Here is a 25,109-nt window from a genome sequence, read left to right as displayed (position 1 = left end):
TACTAGCAAATATACTTTATTCACATATAAAAAAAAAACAAGATTGCAACCGCAGGGATGCAGAAATACAGTGGTACAGTGACAAATTATTACACAAGCTCTTAAAAGGAAAATTCTAAATGAATTCTAAAATGGAAAATAAATCGAGATGGAGCGCGGTCTCATCGCTGACGCCTGAGATCAAAGATAATACTGCATTCATGATGGTCCCTAGGCGACAGTCGGTCCCGTTTCTGGTCTGAGCCAGGGCTCCGTGTCCAGAGTGTTTACGGACGGCGGCCTGGTGTCAAGTTGCGCCTGGTCATAGTCTCGATATCTGGAGGCGCCAGCCCCGCGCATACCTTCGTTGGTAGGCGGTCTGTTGCCCTTTTGCTTGATGAAACGGTCCAGGATATCGTCGGGGTCAGTCAGAGACACGTCGTCACCTTGAAAGATCGCGACTTGATAGTGTTTTTCGAATGAGACTATTATCGAGCAGAGATGGTCAGTAATTCTCAAGTGGCTATGTTCTATACTACTTCCACTTCTACTTGAACATTTGACACCCCCGGTTCACAGGAATTTTCACGTACCTTGTATGATACGCAACTTATCGAGTCTGTTGCTGTTTTTGTTCGCGATGCGGTCCACGTCGAGGGTGGCCAGCGAACTGATCGAGTTGAGAGAGAAGTTGTCGGACTGGGTCCTGTGTAGAGGCACCTGGCCGGACTGCGACGACGGGGCTCTTCTGTTGTTCCGGCGCCGGTCCCTGGCCGACGGACGGCTGCGAGAAAGGACGCATATTAAATCTTGCTTCGTAAGGGCGGCACAGCACCCAAGGAGAATGATGCCATGGATATATAGAGGCAGCATATCGACTAGATGGCAGTGTTGGGATGACTAGAGTCATGACTTGACTCCAGTCAGACTCGAGTCACCTTTTTTGTAGGACTTGACTTGACTCGGCGTATCAGAATTATAGATTGACTCGTGACTCGGAGCAAAATTCACGAGTCCATTTCGAGTCATCAAGTAATCGGTGTCGATAGAAATCACTGTATTTTGCATTTGTTCTGATTGTTCGCGACCAATCATTCAATGATGGTGCGTTTTACTGAGCCGTCATTATTCTCTCACAAATAAATTGATCACAAATGAAGTGATCAAAGCTTACGTTCTGTCGTAAACTAGTAGTAAAGTAATTTAATAGCAAAATATCTATTTCTAATATCTGTTCTTACATTAACCAACCCTCTTGTTTTATTGAAATTGAATTCGAATATAGTTTGTTCAACTCCTCAACCATTGGCGCAGGTTCGAATTGTATCATATCGATATGTATAAATGGGTATTGCATCTTATCAATTCATTTCTCTATTCTCTATTTTGGCTTGTAACTATAAACTGAGGCTAGGCAATTACTTACTTAGTCTAACAGTTCTGCGTATATTTGCGCGATACAGTGCCTTCTTATGTATATACTCTATATTCGTTCATCGGTTCAAAATCAATGACCACTCAATCTGTATTTCAGACAGCTAGCAAAATGCAATGACGTAATCATGCCTCATACTTCGACAAGGCAACTTGACTTGAATTGTGACTTGACTCGTGACTTGACTTGACTTGACTCGACTTGACTCGAGTCACCTCCAAAAATCGAGTGACTTGACTTGACTCGAGTCACCTTTGTAAATCGAGTGACTTGACTTGACTCGAGTCAAAATGTGCAATGACTCGTGACTCGAAGGTAGTGACTGGATCCCAACACTGATCCATCGCACCTGTCCGTTAACAATCCTATTTTGAGTGAGAAGGACAGTAGCGGTGATGTCATTAGCAGGACAGAGCACAATTATTAGAGTACTCGCGTCCGAGTCGATTAATAATTCCAACGATTCGAGTCGATTAGTTTCAGATAATTTTTCCGAGCACTGAAATTACACGCTCCTTGCAAGTAGGAGTTAATTTACTGGCGGAAAATATAGTTCCGATAGAATTTTCTACTGTGGAAGCCTAGAAACATTGATTAGTCGTATCGCACCCCATCAAACATGTAGCATAAAGCTACTCGGGTCACAGAGAATGACATATCCTTAAATTCGTGATCAATCCACAGTATTGTCACATGCAGCAATGAAATAGGAATGTCGAAAAAATACCACATTATCTCTAACGTGATGTAAAACCGGCATTGTATTCTTTGAGGTGGCATACAAGATACGTATTTGAAGTAGAATTTGCTGGCTTCAAATATTACTCAAGAACTAGGCAGTTGTGATTTGTGAAAGACAGTAATAAATGTGCGATTGCGGAATGTAAAGTCCTGGCAACTGACATATAACTACGAATGGGGAAAATAGTACAAATAGATGAGATCGCAACCAAACCATTACCGGTTCTGTCTGGATTGCGGCGGTGACGACCGGTTCGAATCGTAATGATATCTCCCGTCCGTCGCGTAATCTTCATCATCCCGAACTGGAATATAGGCCGTTTCCGCCTCGAGCAACGAAGCACGTGACTGCGCGACGCTCGGACCCTTAAACACGTAAAAAAACGGCGTCGACAAAGAGCCAAATCACATATACAGATAATCCCACCAGCGAAGATTGGACTTTCGTTGGCTTTCTACGTTCCGGCTTGCGTTTCACGACCTTTTCGCCTCCCATAACGGCTTGATTTCTGTGGCAAAATTCGATTCGGTTTCGGCGGTAGTTATATTTCGTATTTGGTACTCGGTAAAAGATTCATTGTCTAATTTATTAATACTTTACTGATGTACAGCTTTCCAAATAATAATAGTTATTATATTTCTTATGCCAAATTCATTAGCAACTATTTGCATTGTATGAAGAAATAACCGACAAGCGCATATGCAGAGTTTCGTCATCGAACGTTCGCCAGTTGTTAAAGTAATGCGCAGTGTACTTTGCGTGGACACGCCGCATCGTGCGAGACCCTCGGCTCGTTAAGCCGTGCTCTACCGCTCTGTTATCTAGACGGTAGCAGCGTCCAGTAGCAGGTTGACCAGCAGCGATTGGCATGGATTTTGACTGGATTGGGATCAGATTGAAATTTACCATTACCATACCAAAAATCAATAACGAAACGTAGGACCACGTCGCCAAGAAGCTATACACGATCGACGCACTGCACCTTACCTGAGATCTTCCAACTTGCGGTCCTGCTGCGCTAAAAGCGCCCGTTGCTGCCTTTCCAAGGTCGCCGCGTCATCGGGCGACTCTGGATACTCGGCTCGGAACATCCGAATGGACGCGGTATCGTCCGGCCTGACAAACAGAAATTACTATTCACAAACGACAAAGCCAAAGCAAAAAAAACAATGCCTACAGACTGGCATACCAACTCGCACGTTCAGATCTTGGTTTTTGAATACCGCGACACAATGAGGACTACATACCGAGTCATCGAATTGCAAGCATGACACAAAATTGCGATCAACCACAAAGATGCAGCTACCGTAAGCAGCGGCATTGTGGCGAAATTGCAGTTGCGTGATCAAAACTGATTCAAACCTGAAAATTCTAGCTGTACACCCCAGTTTGGTAAGTACACCCAACACACACGAATACTCGTATCAACAGATCAAAGGTGATTGGTAACATAGGGCTTCTACTTTTTCGGAGTGGTCAATCAGGTTTCGCCTGCTTGCAGTAATTAGTCAAGTGGTAATCACTACTTCTACTCAACAGCTCTTTGGTTTTAAGGCAAAACTATGCCTGGACGGCATGCATAAATGTCCTGTGCAGCCCGTTCTCAGGAATGCGCAAGTCAAAAAAGAGGTCTCGGTTTCACAGGCACTGAATTTCTAACATACTATACCTGTGCTTGTACGCCGTGAATTCGTCCAGAGCGGAAGAATCAGGCCTGTCTCGATCCACGGTAGGAGGCCGCCTTACAGTCACCGGTTTTTGTCTGGCTTTTGACAGGTCAATCAAGTAATCATTGTTCCTGGGATCAAAGAGAATAAGCTATGTACGATGCGACACGTTCACATAAACAATATCGGGTTGCGGTTCCACTTTTCACACGTCGGAAATGCTTTGATCGGGCTGCCGTACGTTCATTACGTGTTGTATTCACGAGCACCGTAGTGTCGGATGGAAAATATCTCGTTAACGATACATATTCCGCAAAATGAGCCAGTCAAACGCTTATAGTATCCTTGATCAAATACTAATCACAACAATAGAGGAAGTTACGATATCGAATTGAACACAGAATACAACACATTTCCCGTGCTCACAATAACAAACGTTTCTTCATTCGACCAAGTATTGATTGTTGTTCGCGGTAAAAACAATGTTATCCATTTCCGTGAAAGGTGGTCATGATATACAATGCATAGGGAAATTCACGTTAAGCATAAAGGATAATATAACTAATCGGAAGGCCGTGATAACGTGATGTGTGACAAGCTTTGGATAAGATAGGATTATTTTTTTGACATGTCATGGAATTCATCAGTTCTACTTGCAATTACTTCTACTTCTACCAGAGTAGCAACACTGATTTGCAAGCTCAATAAAAACCTTTGCACGGTCATACAAAATAAGGACTAACATCTTCATAACGCAATAAACTTTTCAGACACTCACGGTTTCGGTGGCGGGCCTTCATTCGATTTCAACGCATCTTCCACCCTTCGCTGTTCGCTGCGCAATTGCTTCCGCAACGCCGACAGCTCTCTGGAGATCCTTTGTGAATCTCCTGCGAATAAAAATATACAAATAAAAAATGTTCCAAATTGCCCGCGAAAATATTGAAGTAACTAATTTTTCGAATCACTTGCAAGAAAAATGAAAATGAAAAAATTTTCGAATGCCTACGACGAAAATTATATTACAAAAATTTCTTATAGTCTGCAAAGAAAAGTGAAAAAAATTTCGAGTGGATTTGGGCCAAAAAACAGTCTCTCACCTTTCAACGGTGTGTTCGGGGGGCGATCTCCGTTTCGCGGCCGTGGCTGCTCTACACGGTATGTGTCAGGCCGCGGTGTCCTCGGAACCTTTTGATTCGGCCTGTTAGGTGACAAAGGACTACGAGTCTGACAAAAGGCAATGATATCGCTCCGGGTGTCTTACGTGTGTGCCACGCGTCCTTGTCCTTCACGCTGGGTGCGGTTTGTCGGAATCGGGCGGTCGGTTTCGTTGCCTTGGGGCAAGTTTCTCAGAGCGGGCACGGGAGGGGACCGGGTCTAAAGAGAAATAGGGTGGCTCGTTAAAATGTTTCATGATTCGAGAGACTTACATTAAAATCTTGGAACAAATCCAAATAATCGTAAATCTAAATCCAATCTTAAGCCTAGAATGCAATTGTTTGAAATCCAAATCCAAATCTAAGCTCATCTATGGTAAACGGGGTGCTTACTGCATCCAAGTAATCGATTGCAATTACGATTGCCTCTGAATCGCGCCATTACGGTTACGATTACAGCAAAATCCCAAAATTGCCAATCACAGTGACATGGAAAAGTAACCACAATTACATTTACGTAGCTGCATTGATCTTCAGCCTTGAACACATTGGAACACAACATGATGATTGCGACGAGTCAGGGTTGGTATTGTCTAGGCTTGGACTCGAGTCATAGTGCATCACTCGAACCAAGTCATATGACTCGAGACTCGGACGGTCAAGACTGACATTTCAATATAATTTCGAATAATGGTAAAGCAACCACACTATTGGGATTCCGTTTGATGGGACTGGTACTTGAAAACGCAACCAGAAACTTCTAAAACAAAGGAAAATTTGTATACTATAAATGTAAATCATTCGATATCACCAAACAGAGTTATAAAAACTTAGTTTAAACGAGACTTTACTTGAAAACAGAGCAGTCAGCGCAATGACTTGGACTCGGGCTGGAGTAAAAATACCACGACTCGGACTCGACCCTCTGCTAGCTGACTTGGACTCGGGCTTGATTCGGTGGTGAATTCAAAATGACTTGACTTGACTCAAGTCAAAACTATACAAGTGAGATTGACTTGTGACTCAGAGCCTTGTGACTTGGTTACAATACAACCCTGCGATGAGTAAGATTCACGAAAGAACAATTTTATACCGTAATTCAAGGTGACGTCATTTACTTGTTATGTCACAATATATCCATTGCCCAGATCCGACGTCTCTACTATCAATAACCAGCTAGCACAATCTATTCCTTGTTTTCAAATGTCCAGTTGAAGTCCACATAAAAGTAAAAAGCTGAGTTACCATTCTTTTACAATGAAATCAATTATATATGTGAAATAATTGATTATGATCACCTCGGACTGTTTTCAAATGCAAATTATTGAACGTACGGTGATCTTAAAATGCTGTAATTGTTGTAATCCATCACAATATCCCCACGTTAGGCCACAGTCAATGTACTAATATTCAAACCGAGCTCAAATTCAAATCAGCTTTTACAAAACGTAAATCCAAACTCAGTCCGAATCCTCAAATACAGGTCGGTCGCGAAATCAGAATCCACGCTAGACTGCGGTCACTAGGGTTGTTCAAAATTAAATTAAAATTAAAATTAAATTAAATTCTTTTCGTTTTTTTAGTCAACTTAACAATTTTATTGCACAGTATGGTATTCAAAAATGACTTTTTTCTCAAATGGTACTGGCTACTTGATAAAACTTAATTTAAGCCTACACACCAAATTTGGTTCAATTCCAGCCAGTAGCCGCATTGCTACAGGAGTACAAAGTTTCTATTTATTATATAAAAATACCGTAATTTTCCATGTATAATCCGCAAAATTTTCACGATTTTTTGCCCTAAAATCGGGGGGTGCGTATTATACATGGGAACAACACGCTTGAAAAAAATCTCCCTCGATAAAAAACTTGAAATCACACCTTTCTTCGTGTTTGTTTCCAATCGCGCATCACTTTCAGCCATCGTGCCCAGTAATTCGTATTATCAGTGCAACGCGCTACCAATTAGCAAAGAGCGTGTTGCCAATTAACGAGAGTCGTCTGCACAGCACACAATCTCCTGCTGAGTTGGCTTGCCGTTTGCACGCGAGCGAAATTAGGTCATTCATTGATTGCTAAACGCGCGCGGCGATCCTCGCAAATTCATCGACAGGCCATGTGCGCAAAATATATTCGCTTGCACAATCAGTCGCCCTTCCAACATGCGTGGTGTGCACGACATAACCGTTGGCCTGAGCAATCGCATCTGACCTCGTGCGCAAGATGTTGCGTCGCCGGCCTCGCAGGCTTTGGCTGCTATCTACTATCGTATAGAGGCAATTTAGCATCTGTAATAAGCCTTGTGGGCAAGACGTCGTGTCGCTGGCCCGAACTATTGCCCCGCCAGCCTCGCAGGCTTTGGCTGCTCTCTACTATCGCTAACAGACAATGCCGTTAATTGCATAATGATTAGCAATGGTTATGTCATGATTGTTCGACAGTGACATCGCAAAGCAGAACACCGTCATGTACTAAAACACAGCTATTCATGTACTGCGAATGCAGGGTGCGTACTATACATGGGTACAGGCTTTTTCCCAGAATTTGCATGCCGTTTTAAGGGTGCGTATTATACAGGGGGGCGTACTATACTTAGAAAATTACGGTAAATGAACAAAACTTTCAAAATTTTCTGTTCACCCCATGAAAGTGTTAGAGTGTTTACAGGTCCGATGTTCACCAATTTTGGCTCAATTCCAACTGGTGGAAGCGGAGTTACTGAAGTCGAAAATTTTTGATTCAAATAAAATAGTATTTACGGTGGGCAAAACTATAATAAATAATTAAAGAATTGGTCACCGTAAATACTATTTTATCAAGTAGGCAGTACCATTTGAGAAAAAGGGTCGTTTTTGAATACCCCTAGCGGTCCAGGCCAATGTAATAGGATGAGCGGATAGGATATTCAAAAGCAAAATTTAGTCCAAGAATCAAGATTCAAAGAAATACTTGCGTAGTTTAACCCCGGCCAACACTCACCGCTTTTCTCAACTTCTCGTCCAGCTCTTTCTCCTTCTGCTTTCTCACTTCCTCGTCCTCTCGCTTCTTTCTCTCCTGGTCCTCCTTCCTCTTCTCCTCCGCCTGAAGTCTCAGCTCGTCGTTCTTCTGCCTGGCCGCCTCCTTCTTACGTCTCTCTTTCTCCACCTCGGCGTCCAGCTCGGCCTGTATACGCTGCCGTTGCGCTTCCAGTCTCTTTTCCTCTTTCTCGTCTTCGATTCTCTCCTTTTCTTTTCTCTCCGCCTCGAGCCGTTTTTTCTCTTCAATCTGGATAAGAAAAAAGAAATCTTGACGGTACTGCGGCGTATACACCAGGGTTGCAATGACTCGAGTCATCATTTTTGGTGACTCGACTTGGCTCGGGTAATGTTTTCAAATGCTTAAAATGACTCGACTCGAGTCAACTTTTGTATAGAATCGATTTGTACTCGAGTCATTGTCCATGACTCGAACCAACTCATAGAACTCAAGACTAGGACGGCCAAGACAGACATTTCATTGTAACTTCGAAGATTAATAAAGTTATCACATTCTTGGTATTTCGTCTATCAGTCCTGATACTTGAAAAATACAGCCAGAAACTGTTAAAACTGAGGAAAATTACTATATTACGACTGCGAGCCATTCTATATCACTCGAGCACAGTTGAAAAGAGTGGATTGAACCTGATTGTACTGAAAACGGAACATGTAACATAATGACTCGGACTCTGCCCTCTACCAGCTGACTTGAAGTCAGACTTGACTCGGCGGTGAATTGAAAATGACTCGACTTGACTCGCGTCAAAACCATAAAAGTGAGATTGACTCGTGACTCGGAACCGCGTGAATTACTACTTTGACTCCGACTACTCTTTGGATGGAACGCAAATGTCTACCTGTTTTTGGAGATAGTCCTTGTAGGTGTTGCTTTGATTTCGTTGCTCGTCAGAAAATCTGGCTTCGAACGGGTTGCTGCGACCGAATTGGGGCGACAGAGCTCCCTGGAAATGTGACGCTCGAAATGTAAAACAGTGGTTCCCGAAGTGTAGCGCGCGAGGGCATTTTAGGTGGTACAAGTTTGTCGCTTTTCCATTGTATCTATTCTAAGAGACTCTTATGGGTACAGAACTTCGATATACAGTTGAATAATGTATTCATATTGAATTATACCCGAGTATTTTCATAATCATATTTATCAGCAATTGTGGAGAATTTAAAACAGACTATTACCACAGAAGGAGTTTGTGTGTAATCTGAAAAAAGTACATCGAACTTGAGCCATCTGTTAGTCCCGATTAGTCGAATTTTCATGACTGTAACGCCATATTTGGTGATACGATTGTTGATTCTGATATATAATTATACCAGTGATCGGGTGATTGCGATCGATTTTAAGCAAGTTCTTCGGATTACGGACCAGTGCACTAACCGCCGAGCTACTGAATAGCAAATAAACACTATAATAGTGGCTCTCAACCGGGGGTCCGCAAAACCTCTAAATTTGCAAAATGATTTACAACTTTATTTGTGCTTTTTTTATTAGGGAAATTACAAGGCAGTTTCGCTTGATAACTGCTACAACTTCACGACTCCCATCATCAGACACATCCCACTGCGCAAACTCAGTTTATTGCTAAATTCGCAATTGCCTGATACAAAACAAACATATTGCGGTTCAGGGATGTTTTGTTGGGTTTGTGAAAATAATATAAAATTGGAGTAAGTAAGGTCAATCAAGTTAACTACGAAATCATTGGAAAACCTTTGGGATTAGAGGTTATTAGTCTCGGCGAATCGGTGAAGAGTTGTTTGAAACACAAATTCCCAAAGACTTTTCCGAATCTTACTCGATAAATGGATTGAAACATCGCCACGGAATCCATTTTTCTCTTGTGATACACATAAGCACTATTGCAGAAAAGATTTAAGGTCAGCTGTAAGATAGATACGAATAGGCTGCGTATTTCAAGAAATGCAGCTACAGAATTCGCTTTGAAATAGTAAAAGTCTACCCAATTTTTATATACAGCATGATGTTATTTTCAAGATAAGTCATTTTGCTGCTGTTTATTACTATACCCTTCAGTTCATTTTGGCACGAGACAGATGTCGGTCGCACGACAATTGAGATAAATTCTAACTAATACTGGAGAGAGTCCGTGACGATCCAAAAGGGGTCCGTGAAGACAAAAAGGTTGAGATCAAACCGCACTAGAAGTACCTCATTTTTACGAGGCGACAAGTCAATCACAGGCCTCTCTTCGGCACGGTAAAGGTTGGTTTGCGGAAGCTTCTCTCTGTAAAGAAAGTAACACGTCCATCACGCTTAAGATACAAGCTCAGACGTTTCAACGGCGATGAACCATATCGACTTACTGCATGACCTGTTGCGATTTAGTGGGGTCCCGTAATACTTCCTCGTTTTCCAGATGCATTTGTCTCAAGTCGCCTTAACGAGAGAACAAAGTAAGGAGATTGTTTCGTCTATAGACAACTTTGCACCCACTTATTAGATTCCCTTGTCTGTCCTTCATCGGGGCGCCGCCGCCCCCCTTTCCCCAGGGGTTGTAATTCCTGGCTTCCTCCTCCATCTTCATGTTGTATTGCTCGAGCTCGTTTTTGGCGGCGGCTTTCTGCCTGTTTTTCTCGTGAATCTACAAGAGAGAAATTTCAAAATTGCAACGTTTCAAAATACGATCTGTAAGATAACAGACTTCGATGGATGCTATTTATCATTGTAGATTCGACGCCGAGTCATCCATTAATCAGTGGGTAGCACATTTGAGCACCCGCTGTGGAAAGCTACAGTTATACCCTGGACAGGCACAGTATGACCATTGACGATTGACCAGTGATTCTTTATCCAAAAAAATCGTATATTTGCCTGCTTGCACTACTTGCTAACAATTTTTTATGGAAAATTATTTTGGACTTTGTAAAGTGGAGATAGATTTTACGATCAGTTAGCACAGGGGTGGCCAACTTTTTGCTATTCCCGGCCGCATTTCGATTACTTATGTAGCTTATGGCCTCATTCCAGAACACAGACGCAATGAACTAACTGGACTTTTGACACCAAATACCCGTGTTAAACTATCCACGTCTTATGTCCATTTCCGGTGAGCTACGGGCTAATCTACTTTTACATATCGTCTTACTATACGCATTGAAATCGCTAGTGGTCATGTAATGAATGGTTACTGTATGTGGTTATGGTCACGATTCACGAATAAATTCCGTCATTAACATTAATAGTTTCACATATTGCTATCAAATATTTATCCTTTCTCAGTCCAAGTGATCAGATTCACGTGAAAAGTTGACGGAGGGAGTGTTTTCGAAAATTTACGGCAAGTTAAAAATGATAATGCATATTCGGGTGGGCTAACTGTTATAAGTCACTTTGCTGCATGCAGTTATTTCTTGACTTCCTATCGGGATCGGTATAGTGGTGAGGTATTGGAATCTCGCAAACGTACACGAAACAAATTTATTTCGTGAGGAGCACACGATTACAAGTTGGTATTTCTATATGGGGTGCATCATTTCCCTCCGCTGTTCGCATCTGTAGTGCGAGGCTCATATTGCAAAGGGCGCTACTATATTAAAATCGAAAATGAAGTCGCATCGAATCGCGTGAAGAAAATTTCAAGAGTGATTAAATCTTCCAAAGATTAATTAATCTATCAAAAATTCAGGAGTCACTTCATAAATTCAATCTCCATGTCGAAGGCCGCCAACACATATTAATTGAATTATGTGTCCACGGCCGCATAAACTTCCTTCTACGGCCGCGAGTTGCCCAAATGCCCACCCCTGAGTGAGAGAAACTTTCATAGCAACTGGCGCTGCCACTCAATGTAGTTTGAGCATATTTCGGAAATCATTATTACATCTAGAAATTATGCCATGACTTCTTCTACCCAGGCTACTTTGACCACCTCATGGATAGAGGGTTATCCCTGCATTTTCCAGGCACTGACCGTGATAGATCAAAGTGACCGCCTCGCTCGAGAGCAAAACAGTCGACTAACCTGTCGTCGGAGTTCCTCCTGATATTCGATCGTCTGCAGTTTCTTTCTCTCTTTATCTCTATCTTCGTCGGCAATGAGGCTCGACTCGTTTTGGGATAGTCTGCGAGTATTCACCATCGTACAGGTCACAAAAGACTAACTCAAGGTAATGGCCGAACCACGAGATATCAAATAGACAGTGCCCAACATTATTCTGCCGGATTTGGATCGGATATGAAGTTAAGACTATTCTGAATATGGATTTGGACTTTTCATCTTTTTCGATAAAGTTTTGAAAATGCTAAATCCACTCATCACTGGCAAACACATATAACAACAAATTAAAACTCATTTCGTACCTTGTGGGAACATTCAGTTTCACGGATTTTTTGCTTCTCTGAGGAACTTCCTCTCCCGTGTCTGAAATCGCGGACATCAAATAAGTAATTACAAAGAGCGAGTCAATCGATTACGTACTCAAAATTCCCGTGGCTGCGAGTAGGGGTGACACGCCGGGGTGCGTCACGGGCGGGGCTCCGTACGCGGCGTTCGGGTCCAGAGGGTTGCGAGCTCCGTAAAACGCGTACGGGTCGCCATACGGCCCCGGGTACGGTGACGGGTAATATCTGGTATTCAAATTTTCATGTAAATTTGCGTTTTTGCGATATGAAGAAATTTGCGTACCCGACTTGGGGGGGATGCATCGGGGGCGGCATTTGGGGCATGTAAGGCGCAGGAGGGTATGCGAACCGACTTCTTCTGGGTCTATCATCTTCCTCGGACGATTCATCAGAGAATGTAGGCACTCTGCGATTAGCGGTTTCAAACAAAAAAATCTTGAGCTATGAATACATGCAAAATGCACCAAGCTACATTTCATAGTTTGCGCTCTGCCATATTGCTTTTTAACAAACTTCGGTCTTCCGACACATAGAATACAATCGACTTTTCTTATCAAAGTCAATTTGACTTTATCATCAAGTAATGGCGTCAAGTTGCTTCTACAATAAATTTCTTTGTAATTGCCTCCAGTTGACAGTTACATATCATTTTCACCTTGCAATTTTTGTCACGTCAATGATCAACTAGAATCTAATAAAATACAACCCAACACACGCCAAGAAAAAGGAAGCGCTACCACTAGGGTTGTCCATAATTTGGAAAGTCTCACAAATGCTGCGTATCCATGTCTCATTCTATAGATTATTGATAAAAAACGTCAATGAGCCTGCACTAAGCTCACAGGGAAGTCCTTAAGATTTGTCTAAATGCGTTTGAAAGTAGCTGCTGTAGAGTGGGCGTGCCAGCGACCATAGAACGGCGAGAAGACTAGTAATCACGAAATCAGGGTTCTCGATTGGTGAATCAGTTATGCTTGAATGATCACGACCGCAGCGGCTTGCTGATTACGTGCTTCTACTCATTAAAGAAGTTTGCTAACGACGATGATTCTGTAAGGGCATTGTAGGTTGGAGATTTAACAATAATATGTGACACCTGGTCATTGAATGTTTTAGTTTTAAAAGTCGGTTACGATAGGTTTACAGCAGCAATAGCCTACTGCAGACATGGCAGAGGTGTAACAGCGGATGATTGTGAACTTGTAGAACTAAGTATAAATCCGAGAAATATCTAGTCTGATATGCTGGCGATTACGTCGAGTCCTCCTGCTTTTCTGGGAGCAGGTAAAGTATTAGCCATCGCCAAACTGGTGCAGCACAGCATGTGAGATGGATGCTGCGGGGCACAATCCTGTATGCTTAGAAGATGATATGTGGACCGACCAGGTAGTTTACATTGGAATTCTGAAGAAGTGTAACTACCGCATCGATTAAATGCATTTATGTATCCATGTCTGGTTTGATTCAAGCATTAGTCGTGATGCAGCCAGTAATGATCTATGATTCATTTGGGACAGGCTAAGCTCTACACGCAAACTGTAGTTTTGGTGGCCCTACCAGCGTAGTCCGTGCATACCTTTAGATCTCTTTCTGTGGTATGACTGAGGACTTTGACAGCACTTACGGGTAGATTCATTGTGCTGTAAAGTAAAGCCGAGAAATTTTGTTGCGCTTCGCGAACAGTAGTTATATGGAGTGAGAAATATGTTTTCACGAAAGTATCAGTGAATATTATATAGGTACCGGATTGGTTGATTCCTCTCGCACGTATTGTCGCCCAGCATATTAAATATTTCATCACAGTAAATATGGGCCACCATACGATTTGAAACTACCGTTTCGCAATCTAGCAATTAGGCTACCTATCATATCGTAATCCATAGCAGCCCATGACGTGTCCTGCAAATCTGGAAAATGCTGCCAGTTCTTGTGTCCGCAGAACATACATGTTGAAGCATAAAAGCAAGTGTAGTAATGCCTCTATTTTCCGAAAATAAAGCTACACTAAATATAAATTTTACGATCCACAATATTTGTAATTATTGTATACTAATCGCGCAAAGTGTTGAAACGGTATCCGATACAACTTCTCCGTATTGCTCTTCGCCTAAACTTGGGACCTTATAATATGGGGTAGGGCGCTATGTAATGATATTCTCTAAGACGGGGTTTTCTAGTAAACAAAGGGTTAGTATCGCAATTTGATATCAATACTATAATTTGCATCCCATGATGCGAAAGAATGCTTATTCTGTCGAAAATTGATAGCTCCTAGGATATGCATCAATACGAATCAAGCTCTGTGCACCTTCCGCATAACTCAATTTGCAGCTTTTGACAGTCCATGCGAACGAATTAAGACTGTTTTTAAAACTACTTACTTACTTGAGTAGACTTAAAGTCAGTCAATTCTACTTCTACTTCAAGTAGTTTTAGGTGGCTTACGGAAGAAGTACTTCTACTCGTACTTGAGTAGATTTTTTTGCCGCTACTTCTACTTCTACTTGAGTAGCTTTCTTGACTACTTTGACCACCTCTGATTATATCCCACGACCAGAGCCTGATAAGATCAGACAAAGTATTATCACTGTTAAGATTTATATCTGTATCAATGATGGTACATCCCTTCTGAAACTAGAAATTCGTACGCCCCTTGCATAAGTGCCATTGCAATGTGTCTTTGTGTGTTTTAGTGCTTTCCCTCGATGATAGCAAGGTACCCAGACTACAACGGCTACCTTCCCAACAAGCCAGTCCTGCTTCAAGCGTTTTTGTGAAGCAGCTGTCTTTTGTTCGTCACGTAATATGTTACTAAACATATCCTGAATCAATCTCAAATCATCATCTGCGGACCAACCTACAATGCGCTTACAGATTCACGGCCGTCAGCAGACTCCTCGAACAGCTGATCAGCAAGCCGCCACCGTCGTAATCATTCAAGCATAGCCGCTTACCCAATCAAGCGCCGGGATTTCATGATTACTAGTCTTTTCGCCGTTCTATGGTCGCTGGTACGCCCTCTCTGTTGCAGCCACTTTCAAACGCATTTAGACAAATCTTAACGACTCTCCTGTGAGCTTATTGCAGGCTCATCGACGTTTTTTATCAATAATCTATAGAATGAGACATTGATACGCAGGATTTGTGAGATTTTCCAAATTATGGACAACCCTAGCTACCACGTTCAGTTTGATACTGGTACCGTTTCGTAACATAGGCTGTGACATAGAAGATGGGTAACTCACACCCAAGTCGCCGGAAAACTCTAGTAAATCAACTTTTGATGGCATATCACATGAAATAAAACACTGGAAAACCAATGAAATTTAACTCTTACCTATATGAGACAAAAGAAGGAGAACATGACAAAATCGAGTCTCATAACCAGCGATACTATTGTGAAAGAACTAGAATTTTGGGAGTGCGTGATACACGTCAATGCTTCTTACCTTTTACCAACTTTCCTGTTCTTGGGAGTTTGGTCCGTCTCAGCCCGGCGTTTCGGCGGGCTGGCGTCCTTGCTCTTTCTGACGTTGGAGCTCTGTTTCGAATTCGCATAATCCACAGCGGCGAGACCCGTAACTCTATCGAGTTCCTTTGCCCTGCGTCAAAAAGACAATCGAAAAATAACGACCGGGGTTCCGGAAAACACAGATCAAAACAGTACTTCTGTTTCTGTCTCTTGTTCGCTTCCATTTGCTCCAGAAGTTCGTCTCTGTACTGCGCTTTCCTGCGCTGGACCGTGTTTGCGCTTGGCACGTGACCGACGGGCAAGCCTAAAACATAAACATAGTAGTCACAGAAAATGTGTTGATTGGGCTCTATCAAGTATCTGGGTGAGCCGGAGGGTTGGAACCATGTCACAAGGTTCCGTGTCACAAGTCAATCTCACTTTTATAGTTTTGACTCAAGTCAAGTCGAGTCATTTTCAATTCACCACCGCGTCAAGTCCGAGTCCAAGTCAGTGATCAAAGGGTCGAGTACGAGTCATAGTGTTCACTGTTCAGTTTTGAGTTCAATCCGGCTCAACCCACTTTTTTTCAACTCAGCCCGAGTGATATAGAATGGCTCGCGTTCATAATATCGTCATTTTCCCCAGTCCTAACAGTTTCTGGCCCTGTTTCCAAGTATCAGGACTGGTAGACAAAATACCAACAATGTGGTGACCCTACTATTCTTCGAAGTTACAGTGAAATGTCCGTCTTGATCATCCTAGTCTCCAGTCATATGACTTGGTTCAAGTCGGGTCAATACACAAATTGACTCGAGTCGAGACATGTTACGCATTTGAAGAAAAGACTAGGGTAAAATTGAGTCACCACAAAATCATGAGTGTCAAAGTACTATGACGTCGTTATTACAGTAGTCATTAACTTGAAATGATCAAATATACATCTTATTTGCGGCTGCAAGAATAATGATGCCAGCCTCACGTCATCCCAAATAATTTCGTAATTCAAAAACAATCACTACTAGACAGAACTGCAGTTTCATGAATATTCATAGCCTTGTGCAACACATTGTTCGATGCTGAGATACGACCAATTGAGGTGCCAAGGCTCCAATGGATGGAAATATTGTATTGAAATTATATATTCAGTTGATAAATGATTACTCTCGCAAAAGCCAACTCGTCATTAGAATTAATAATCGTCTCGGATTTGAGTAACCGAATCGTTGTATCAAGCCCTAGCGGACACCAATAATCATTTCAAAATTACGCGACTCCTCCCGATTGCACAAACAATGTCGTGAACAATGGAACAATACGCGGTCACAATGGGTCAGTGAAGACGTGGGAAAAATGCCAGCTGTTGGAATATGTAGCGGATATATCAAAACGGAAGATTGACATGGGTGGTGAAATTAAAGCCAACCATGCGCCATTGCAGGCAAGCTAGCAGTCATCGAGATTATTTAGACAATGAAGAGTAATTTCAATACAGGATATAGAGAAAATACCTAAAACGTTATTTGTTAAAATATTTGGTAACATTTTGTGCGCTAAAGCAGCGGTTGCCAACCTTTTTGTGGTCGCGACGCAATTTCAAATTTGAAAATCTTCTGCGACCCATTTCTAAATTTGGTAGCCTGATTACTAAAACCACAAAAAAAATCTTGGGTGACCCCCATCAAAAAGGCAAACGACCCCAAGGTTGGAAACTATGCTCTAGCATAAAATTAATGACTCCACAACTAACTAACTTGATTTGCTTGAGACCAATTTGACGAAAGTTTTATAAGCTACCTCTAACTGGCACTCGATAGGATATTAGGAAAAAAGAAGCCTTTAAAAATAATATGGAGCAATATATACGAAAAGTCATACCAAATCGAACATGGAAAAGCATGCGAGAATCTCTGACAGATCATAATTAACAAGCATGGTTTCAGCATCAACACATGAGCGGCACCATTCTAATCCATAATCGTTCGATAATCTCTTACAGCCTGCGCGCGATTAACGCTAGATCAGCAACGCCAGAGCGACTGATCAATGCTGCCCGCACGCTTACTATGATGAAAACTTGCCTGTATATTGTTGGAAGTCATTCGGAGGGACGGATCTGGACCGGACGTTTCCGATCTGTATATTGGGCTTTGTCACCGGCGCATCCAGCGACAAAGTAGTTTCCTCTCTTTGATACGAAGGGGGTATCGCTTGTCGCCTTTCGATTGACGCGTTCTGAAGTGGAGCGTGTTTCAGACTCAAAGACTGACGACATTCCAACTAGCTCCCGCAGCGGGGAGGAGTGAAAAATGATAAATCACTTATACAAAAGAGGTCCCCAAACTAAGCTTTAAAATATTTTCATGAGAATTTTTTCTGACGCCTAGGACTGGCAGGGGTTGAATCCAATAAAAAAATGCTATAACTCCGTTACCGGATGTGTTAAAGAGCTAATTTTAATGCCAAAGAAGCGGAATATGCACTTCCCTATACGTCTCAAAAGAAGAATTTTTTTCAAATTTCACTAGAAACATGAGTATTTTCTCAAAATGTAATTTTAGGGTCGAATATGCACAGTTAATATCATCGTAACATAATCACTTCGTAAGAAATCGGCACAATGAGTATGATACATCTTAAACCAATGAAACACATATTTGAGTGGTTTTACATCGAAACAGGACGGTAACAACAAACAAGTATCAAATTGCGTCCCATGGTATTACAACAGCTTAGCCATTATGAGAGTTTTACCCATTCATAGAATGGCATCAGCAGGTGAAACTAAGATTGAAATCGGAATTGCATTTTGATATTCTACCGCAAACACTCAGAATAAAGTCGGGCGGGACGAAATCAAATTCTTGATTTCGCCCCAATCCTATCATGACATTAGAGAGAAATCTAACCGGCCGCCTTCGTGCTATTCGTTCCTCTTCCTCCTCAGAATCAAACTCGGAATCTTCCTCCTCGCTGTTGCCGTAACGTCTCTCTCTTCTCTTCTGTCTGCCGCGTCTCCGGCCGCGACGCGACCTGTATTCGAGATCTTCATCTTCGTCATAGTCGACGTAATCATCCGATCTGCGACGTCGGTCTCCTCTGCCTTCAGACCTGCGAGAACCAGGGTTGTAATGGCTCGAGTCATGACTCGACTCGAGTCACGATTTTCTGATGACTCGACTTGACTCGAGTCATTTATTCAAAATACGGAAATGACTCGACTCGACTCGAGTCATTCTGTGTATTGACTCGACTTGGACTCGAGGCATTGCGCATGACTCGAACCAAGTCATTGACTCGAGACTTAGACGGCGAAGACCTACATTTCATTGTAATTCCGAAGCCAACACACTATTGTGATTTCGTCTGTTGGTACTGGTACTTGAAAATGCGACCATAAACTGCTAAAGGTGAGGAAAATTGGTGTATTATAAATGCGAACCATTCGATATCACCACACAGAGTTATAAAAACTGGGTTTACCAAGACTTCAACTGGAAACTGAGCAGTCAACACAATGACTTGGACTCGGACTCGAGTCATAATTCCATGACTCGGACTCGGCACTCAGCTCGCTGACTTGGACTCGGACTTGACTCGGTGTTGAATTGAAATGACTCGACTTGACTCGAGTCAATACTATAAAAGTGAGATTGACTTGTGACTCGGAGCCTTGTGACTTGGTTACAACCATGGCGAGAACCCACCGATATTTTTACAGGTAGAACCGGTGCGTTTTGCACCGAGATACATTGAGTTTCAGACAAAAAAATTTGAGTTTTGCATTTTTAATCTGTTCATTGCAAACACTATAATACCGAGCCTGAGAACACAGACTTGTGTGTCACTGCCTTGTACTCGTGTAGAACTCAGAGTTTCAAAGTACAACGTGGTGAGGATTACCAGTAAATCAGGCAGTTCAATTTGACTTTAGAAATGTAATCTACAATTATTATAATGGCGATGCATCAAAATTGCATTAATAATTCGAAAGAGAATGTTTCACTGAATATGAGCGTAAATTGTTGAATTCGGCACTCGGTATCTATGTATTATTGTATTCCGGTTAGGGTTAGGGGCTGACAAGTGTCGAATTCACTGGTAACTGAGGTGATCATCAAAGCACATACAAGGAACGGGTATATATCACATTCCATCACAACCTGACATAGATATATGCTGTATAAAATTTATGGCTATCCTAGGTATCAAACCCACTCTGCAATATTGTTACGTTAGCAATTATGTACCGGACGAAAAACACTGTGTGCAACATATAAATTAGATCTCATCATTCCAGAAACATGAACTATAATAAGATAATCGTTACCTCCGTTCTTTTCGTGGGAATCGGACTCGTCTGTTTGAATAATAACCCTCGTCAGGTTCGTCGCGGTGTCGAGGAGCCGGTTTACCTCTGTTAAGATGATTATGCGTCTTGATAGTTTGAAATCGTTCGAAATGCTCGCACCATGCACAACATGCGTTAGCCGCTCAATGGTTGATGCGCGGATCTGATTGTTTGCGAGCAAAGTAACCAAAGACAAAGTAGCCAGATCATGCAATATGCAGGTATTTTTCAGGTATGCTACAAGACTAAACCTACCTAACATCGTCTTCATGATCGGCGCCACGGTAGGATTTCTCTTGCTTTCTCTTCCTTGCGAGCAGTTCTTCGTAAGTCTCAGTGCCTGCATCTTTCACCTGGTAATATTATGATGTATTTGTCAGCAATCGAAAACAATGACTGAACAGTGCGCTACCGAGCTGGAGCTTTCATAGATAAGGAATCACACTCTCACATAGGTGAGCAACTTTTTTGGGTAGGTTCAGGCATGAGAACTACGGTATATTGGCGGATTTCGATCCACATTTAATTACTGACGTTTCTTCTTTAAAGAATGCTCATGTCGCATGCATGCAGTCTCCATAGCACTGGACACATGCTACTGGATTTAACCTGGGAGTCCACAATTCATCGGAAATTTTCACATCGCATAATATTCTCATTTGCTCATGCCTGTCCTACTAGTTCTTTTCACAATTGCATAATCATAGTAGGGTCGTACATCGCACGTTCCTTATAGTAGGCTATCATTAATTTACAAAGAATCAAAATATTCCAAAACAATCTTGTACACCATATTTTTATTACTTGTAGGGAAGATGTGTCAATAACATTTCTAAAGCAAAGAAATTACAACTAAGTCCACTAGATCGATGAATGAAAAGTAACAATTGAATCAGAATTTGAACTAAATGCAAATTACATTTGTGTGATGTAACAAACAGATTAGAATCTCCACTACAAATTACAAAGAAAATGATTGGTCTACATTTCAACCATGACATCAGAGGAAATGCAAATAAAGCTTCAGAAGATATTCCACAGTATACAATACTTTCAAGTTGCAGAGGAAGAAATGACCTTTACTAGGCTTAACCACTCGGAAATCAAGTGGCAACTTCGCTTCGCAAACTGTAGTCCAGATAGGAATACTGTTAATTAATCAAGTACTGTAGAAGAGATAAAGTCTGAAAAACAGGCTGCTAGATGGAATCGCTTTGGTAACCAAACGGAAGTGATATTGAAATACTCAGGTCCTGATTTGGTATCGAATCATCTAACGACAAAACTAATGCTTGAAATTACCACCACACTTTGAGCGCTACAGGTTCAAGATGAAGCCGGTAGAACTTATTCTAACCCAGTCACAATGGTAGCGAAAGGCGTATGCCTTTGACAGTACGGCAGCAAACTACACAGAGATGCGGTCGAAGCACTATCATGCACTTGCTAATGACGACCACTCACAGATGGACCTTGCCGCTGTACAGCATCATGGGCACCGGATGATTTTGATACAGTATTAAAATCGGTGGCATTAGTGGTCGGAGCAGCAAAATATTTGGTTACGGGAGTCGCTTCCGGTGCCAATCGAACAGGGGAACGCGACAGGCTTCTGGCAGCGCGGCGTTGACGTTCCAATTCTTCTTTAGTAAGGAGATAATTGTTGTATTCCCGATTTCTCTGCAGCCGCATCCGTTCCTTTTGGGTTAATTCAACACGTACAATGAGCTTTCTGACGTTTTCGCCGAGGCCGACGCAAATTATTGTCTGGGGAAATCCAGACGACACATCGGGCACAGCATAATTGAAGTAATCAACAATTACCGTGTGAAATATATTGACCTTTACATGAAAGGGTGGCACTGTGATAATCTTTTTATCTAGTTAATTTTAGTTACAGCATTTAGTTGACTTGGATTTACATGAACTTGAAGCATAGCTTGCTTTATGATCATACTGATAAGTAGTCTACGCAGTTTGATGTCCCTATCGAAAGCTTCAGCATTTTTCTCCAATACTTCACACTCTATCCTATCTATCCCATCCTATCTAGATATCAACAACTCAACATGGAGCGAAATAGTACCGTAATTCATTCCAACCTAGGCACATATCGATATATTAGAGGCCATCAGGCAGATTATCTTCAATTAGATCCTGTTTATATTCACATGAGCTGGAGAAAATTCACAAACCCTGTGACAATCTAGTGTTACAGGAAAAAGTGGGTTAACGCAAACAGTAAATAGATGATAATAAAATAATTTAGAATATGTAGTGCTTTAGTTACCGGTACATTAATTTCGCATTAGGAAAATATCACAAATTGTAAGAAACAATTTCCTATTAGGATTTATGTTATACTTCATTCCATCAATTCATTTGGTAGGTATATTCGAAGTAGAATGTTGTACCACAAAACAAACATTTCAAGTCTTGTTAACGATAAGGCACACGATAACACATACCAAGATTAATTCAAATACGATCAATCTTATACCACTATATAATTAGTACAGTGATGTGATCTCATGAGTGTCTGAAATAGCATCCAAAACTGTGCAGTGCGTATATGAAATGAGAAGTGCTCGGTGGTAAGTGAGTTCAGTGAGATTACATTTTGGAGAATCAAAAAGGAACAGCTAGAGAGTTAATTTCAGGTGCCAGTGGAATTTTCAAGTACTGCTTGAGACTTCAGAGTACTTCGACAATTGATAGGCCTACATACCAGAAAATACAAACCAAATCTTGCTAAATTCCCAATCACATTATGCGCCAAATATATCAACTAATCGGTGATCACTGTACATTCAAAGTGAGAATTTGTGTCATTAGGCATCAATTGATTTACAGGTATTCCAACTGGGTCATAAGAACATATCATTTCCGACCATCGTCAGCAAGGAATAACACATATTATTTCTTCAACAAAAGCAGAGAACTGCCACAATTTATCATGAATCAAGTTTATTTATGCAATGTAACCGCATAATAGACTTGGATAATTCAATGCCCATTGTCTGAAAAAATAATTCCTTATAAGTCACGGAAAACAATGACAAATGTATGTTATTGTATCACTTTCAAGTGACAGACATTTCAATGTAGTATTCAATACTGCAGTATTCAATCACACTGTGATAGAGCTCAATGTATTCAATTCAAATACATTACGGTTTACGGCTAACAGTTGACTCTGACTCAAACATCCAGCTTTCCACTACAATCAATAATTTTAAATATGGTAGGCCTACGTGTAGAGCTACTTGTTATATATGATAGCAGCAATAATAGGCCTACTGGGAATACCATATAATCTATATCCATTCTGTGACGAAGCACTCCAGTTTGTCATTTTAATATTATATTGATATGAAAAAGTTTACCTTAGCGCTTAGTCTATCTTTTAATGGCAAGCTTAGTCCAAGGTCTGAGTTGCTTCTTGCGCCGATAGGTAAGTTATCTCCACCTGGCTGTCGTCTGCCAGTTCTGATGTTTTTCTGGAATTAGAACACAAGAAATAAACATAACCGCTAATATGGTTTTGCTGATGTGCCAACTACTTATTTCGTATATATTTATTTTAGGTAACGCAATAATAATCATACATGTCATGTCATTTTCTAAATGGATTCTACATTGTCACTGACCATTACAGAATTTATTGCTACATGATTTACATATGCCCTACTAATACAGAAGCATTAACATATGGCAAAACACAAAAATAGCAAAAAAATGACATGAGGATTCTCACACTCTCACAGCAGATACCATGAAATACCATGACTAATCACATCACCAACCAATCAGACTTCAAACCTGGCAATAAAAAAATACCCAAATCAGGTTATGAATTGGCCCTGTGGAGAATCCAATGTGTCTGGTTGGCCTGTAACACAACTACGGTATAATAAAATCGCATGTTGGGGATCAAATTTTTTTTTTGGAGTGCAAAACAAAACGAGCTAATACCAGCTAGCATACCAGCTGCCTATTTCTGATACAATGAAATCGTGAAACAAAGACGCCTCAAAGGAAGCATGGAATACTGATGAAAATATTCCCACCTCCGCCATTGCATTGCGGTAATCTTCGCGAAGTTCTTCTTTGAGTTTTTCCTGCCTTTTCTTGTAATCATCACCTAGTCGAAATATCCTGGGAGTAGACGGCGGTCGTACAGCAGTTTGGATCGGCATCGGATTTCTGTCTGCTTGAGAACGTGATTGAGCCTTGGCGCTTGTGTCACTGGGCATTTGATTCTCTTTGTCCAGTGCCCGTACCTTCAAAAGTAGATGACAGAAATCACTTGGAGGTTGGGCAACAGATTTCTGACACAATGAAGACTGTTAGAGTTAATTTCACTGGGCTTTCTTTTCAACACTACATACCTTATTAATTTGCGATTGAAAACATGTTACTCTAATGACAAGTCGATAAAAAATCACTTATTGTTTCCTGGATAGTGATTAGTGAGGTCTGCCCAATTATCATCTTATGGAATGGACAGCGCAGCATAGCCATTTCATTCAAAAATACCGGTAGGCCCTAAAAACATATCGTGGGAATCCGGCGAAGCAGCCCGGTATCCAATTCCTCATAGGAGAACATGTTCAGATATTGCAAATTTCAACTTCACACAAAATTACCTGTCTGTTGAATGAATTGTTCGTGATAGAGGAAGGTGGGTTGTTTTGCAGTCTGTCCCTGTCGTAGGCTAATTTTGCCCGTTGTTCCTCGATGAAGCTCGCTAAATCCTCTCCTTCTTGCATCTTTTTGTGGTTATAATTTCCCAATGTCGCAATAAAATGTTTAATTCAATTCTCGTATTATGATTCGTAAATACTGACAAACCCAACGAATACACAGCCGTTGCTTCTGGGTTAGCAACGTCAAAACAGCTTCCCGGGATACACCACTAGATGGCAATCAG

General features: G+C 41.4%; 1 protein-coding gene across 2 annotated transcripts; it reads right to left on the bottom strand.

The window, feature by feature from the left end:
• On the bottom strand, positions 1-25,109 carry LOC145447779 (centrosome and spindle pole associated protein 1-like). Of its 2 annotated transcripts, XM_080326048.1 has the most exons (28): positions 24,826-25,109; positions 24,247-24,459; positions 23,563-23,676; positions 21,641-21,874; positions 20,432-20,529; positions 20,156-20,242; positions 18,735-18,936; positions 17,907-18,060; positions 16,042-16,150; positions 15,824-15,976; positions 12,658-12,780; positions 12,451-12,599; positions 12,333-12,393; positions 11,995-12,094; positions 10,467-10,614; positions 10,337-10,409; positions 10,182-10,257; positions 8,857-8,961; positions 7,962-8,246; positions 5,088-5,200; positions 4,924-5,024; positions 4,602-4,713; positions 3,826-3,954; positions 3,144-3,272; positions 2,583-2,664; positions 2,376-2,521; positions 573-763; positions 1-425 (listed from the first exon to the last, which is right to left on the bottom strand). In XM_080326048.1, exons 1-28 carry the CDS (start codon positions 24,946-24,948, stop codon positions 211-213), a joined length of 3,825 nt encoding a protein of 1,274 aa, XP_080182174.1. In that variant the 5' UTR covers positions 24,949-25,109; the 3' UTR covers positions 1-210. The 2 variants fall into 2 exon arrangements, with proteins under 2 accessions (XP_080182174.1, XP_080182175.1); XM_080326049.1 differs by lacking the exon at positions 21,641-21,874 and having other exon boundaries at positions 24,826-25,106.

Source organism: Botryllus schlosseri, chromosome 10, assembly GCF_051294905.1.
Source record: "Botryllus schlosseri isolate E-star chromosome 10, Bs_hap1, whole genome shotgun sequence".
In the NCBI taxonomy this organism is placed as follows: Eukaryota; Metazoa; Chordata; class Ascidiacea; order Stolidobranchia; family Styelidae; genus Botryllus; species Botryllus schlosseri.
This window is presented reverse-complemented; position numbering and strand designations above follow the sequence as displayed.

Excerpts from the sequence above, each read along its gene's own strand:
- LOC145447779 (XM_080326048.1), bottom strand. The coding sequence starts at position 24,948 with ATGCAAGAAGGAGAGGATTTAGCGAGCTTCATCGAGGAACAACGGGCA. Across the intron at positions 10,410-10,466 it reads CAGACAAGGGAATCTAATAA|GCGACTTGAGACAAATGCAT; the intron begins GTGGGTGCAAAG and ends TCTCTCGTTAAG. Across the intron at positions 8,962-10,181 it reads TGTCGCCTCGTAAAAATGAG|GGAGCTCTGTCGCCCCAATT; the intron begins GTACTTCTAGTG and ends TCACATTTCCAG.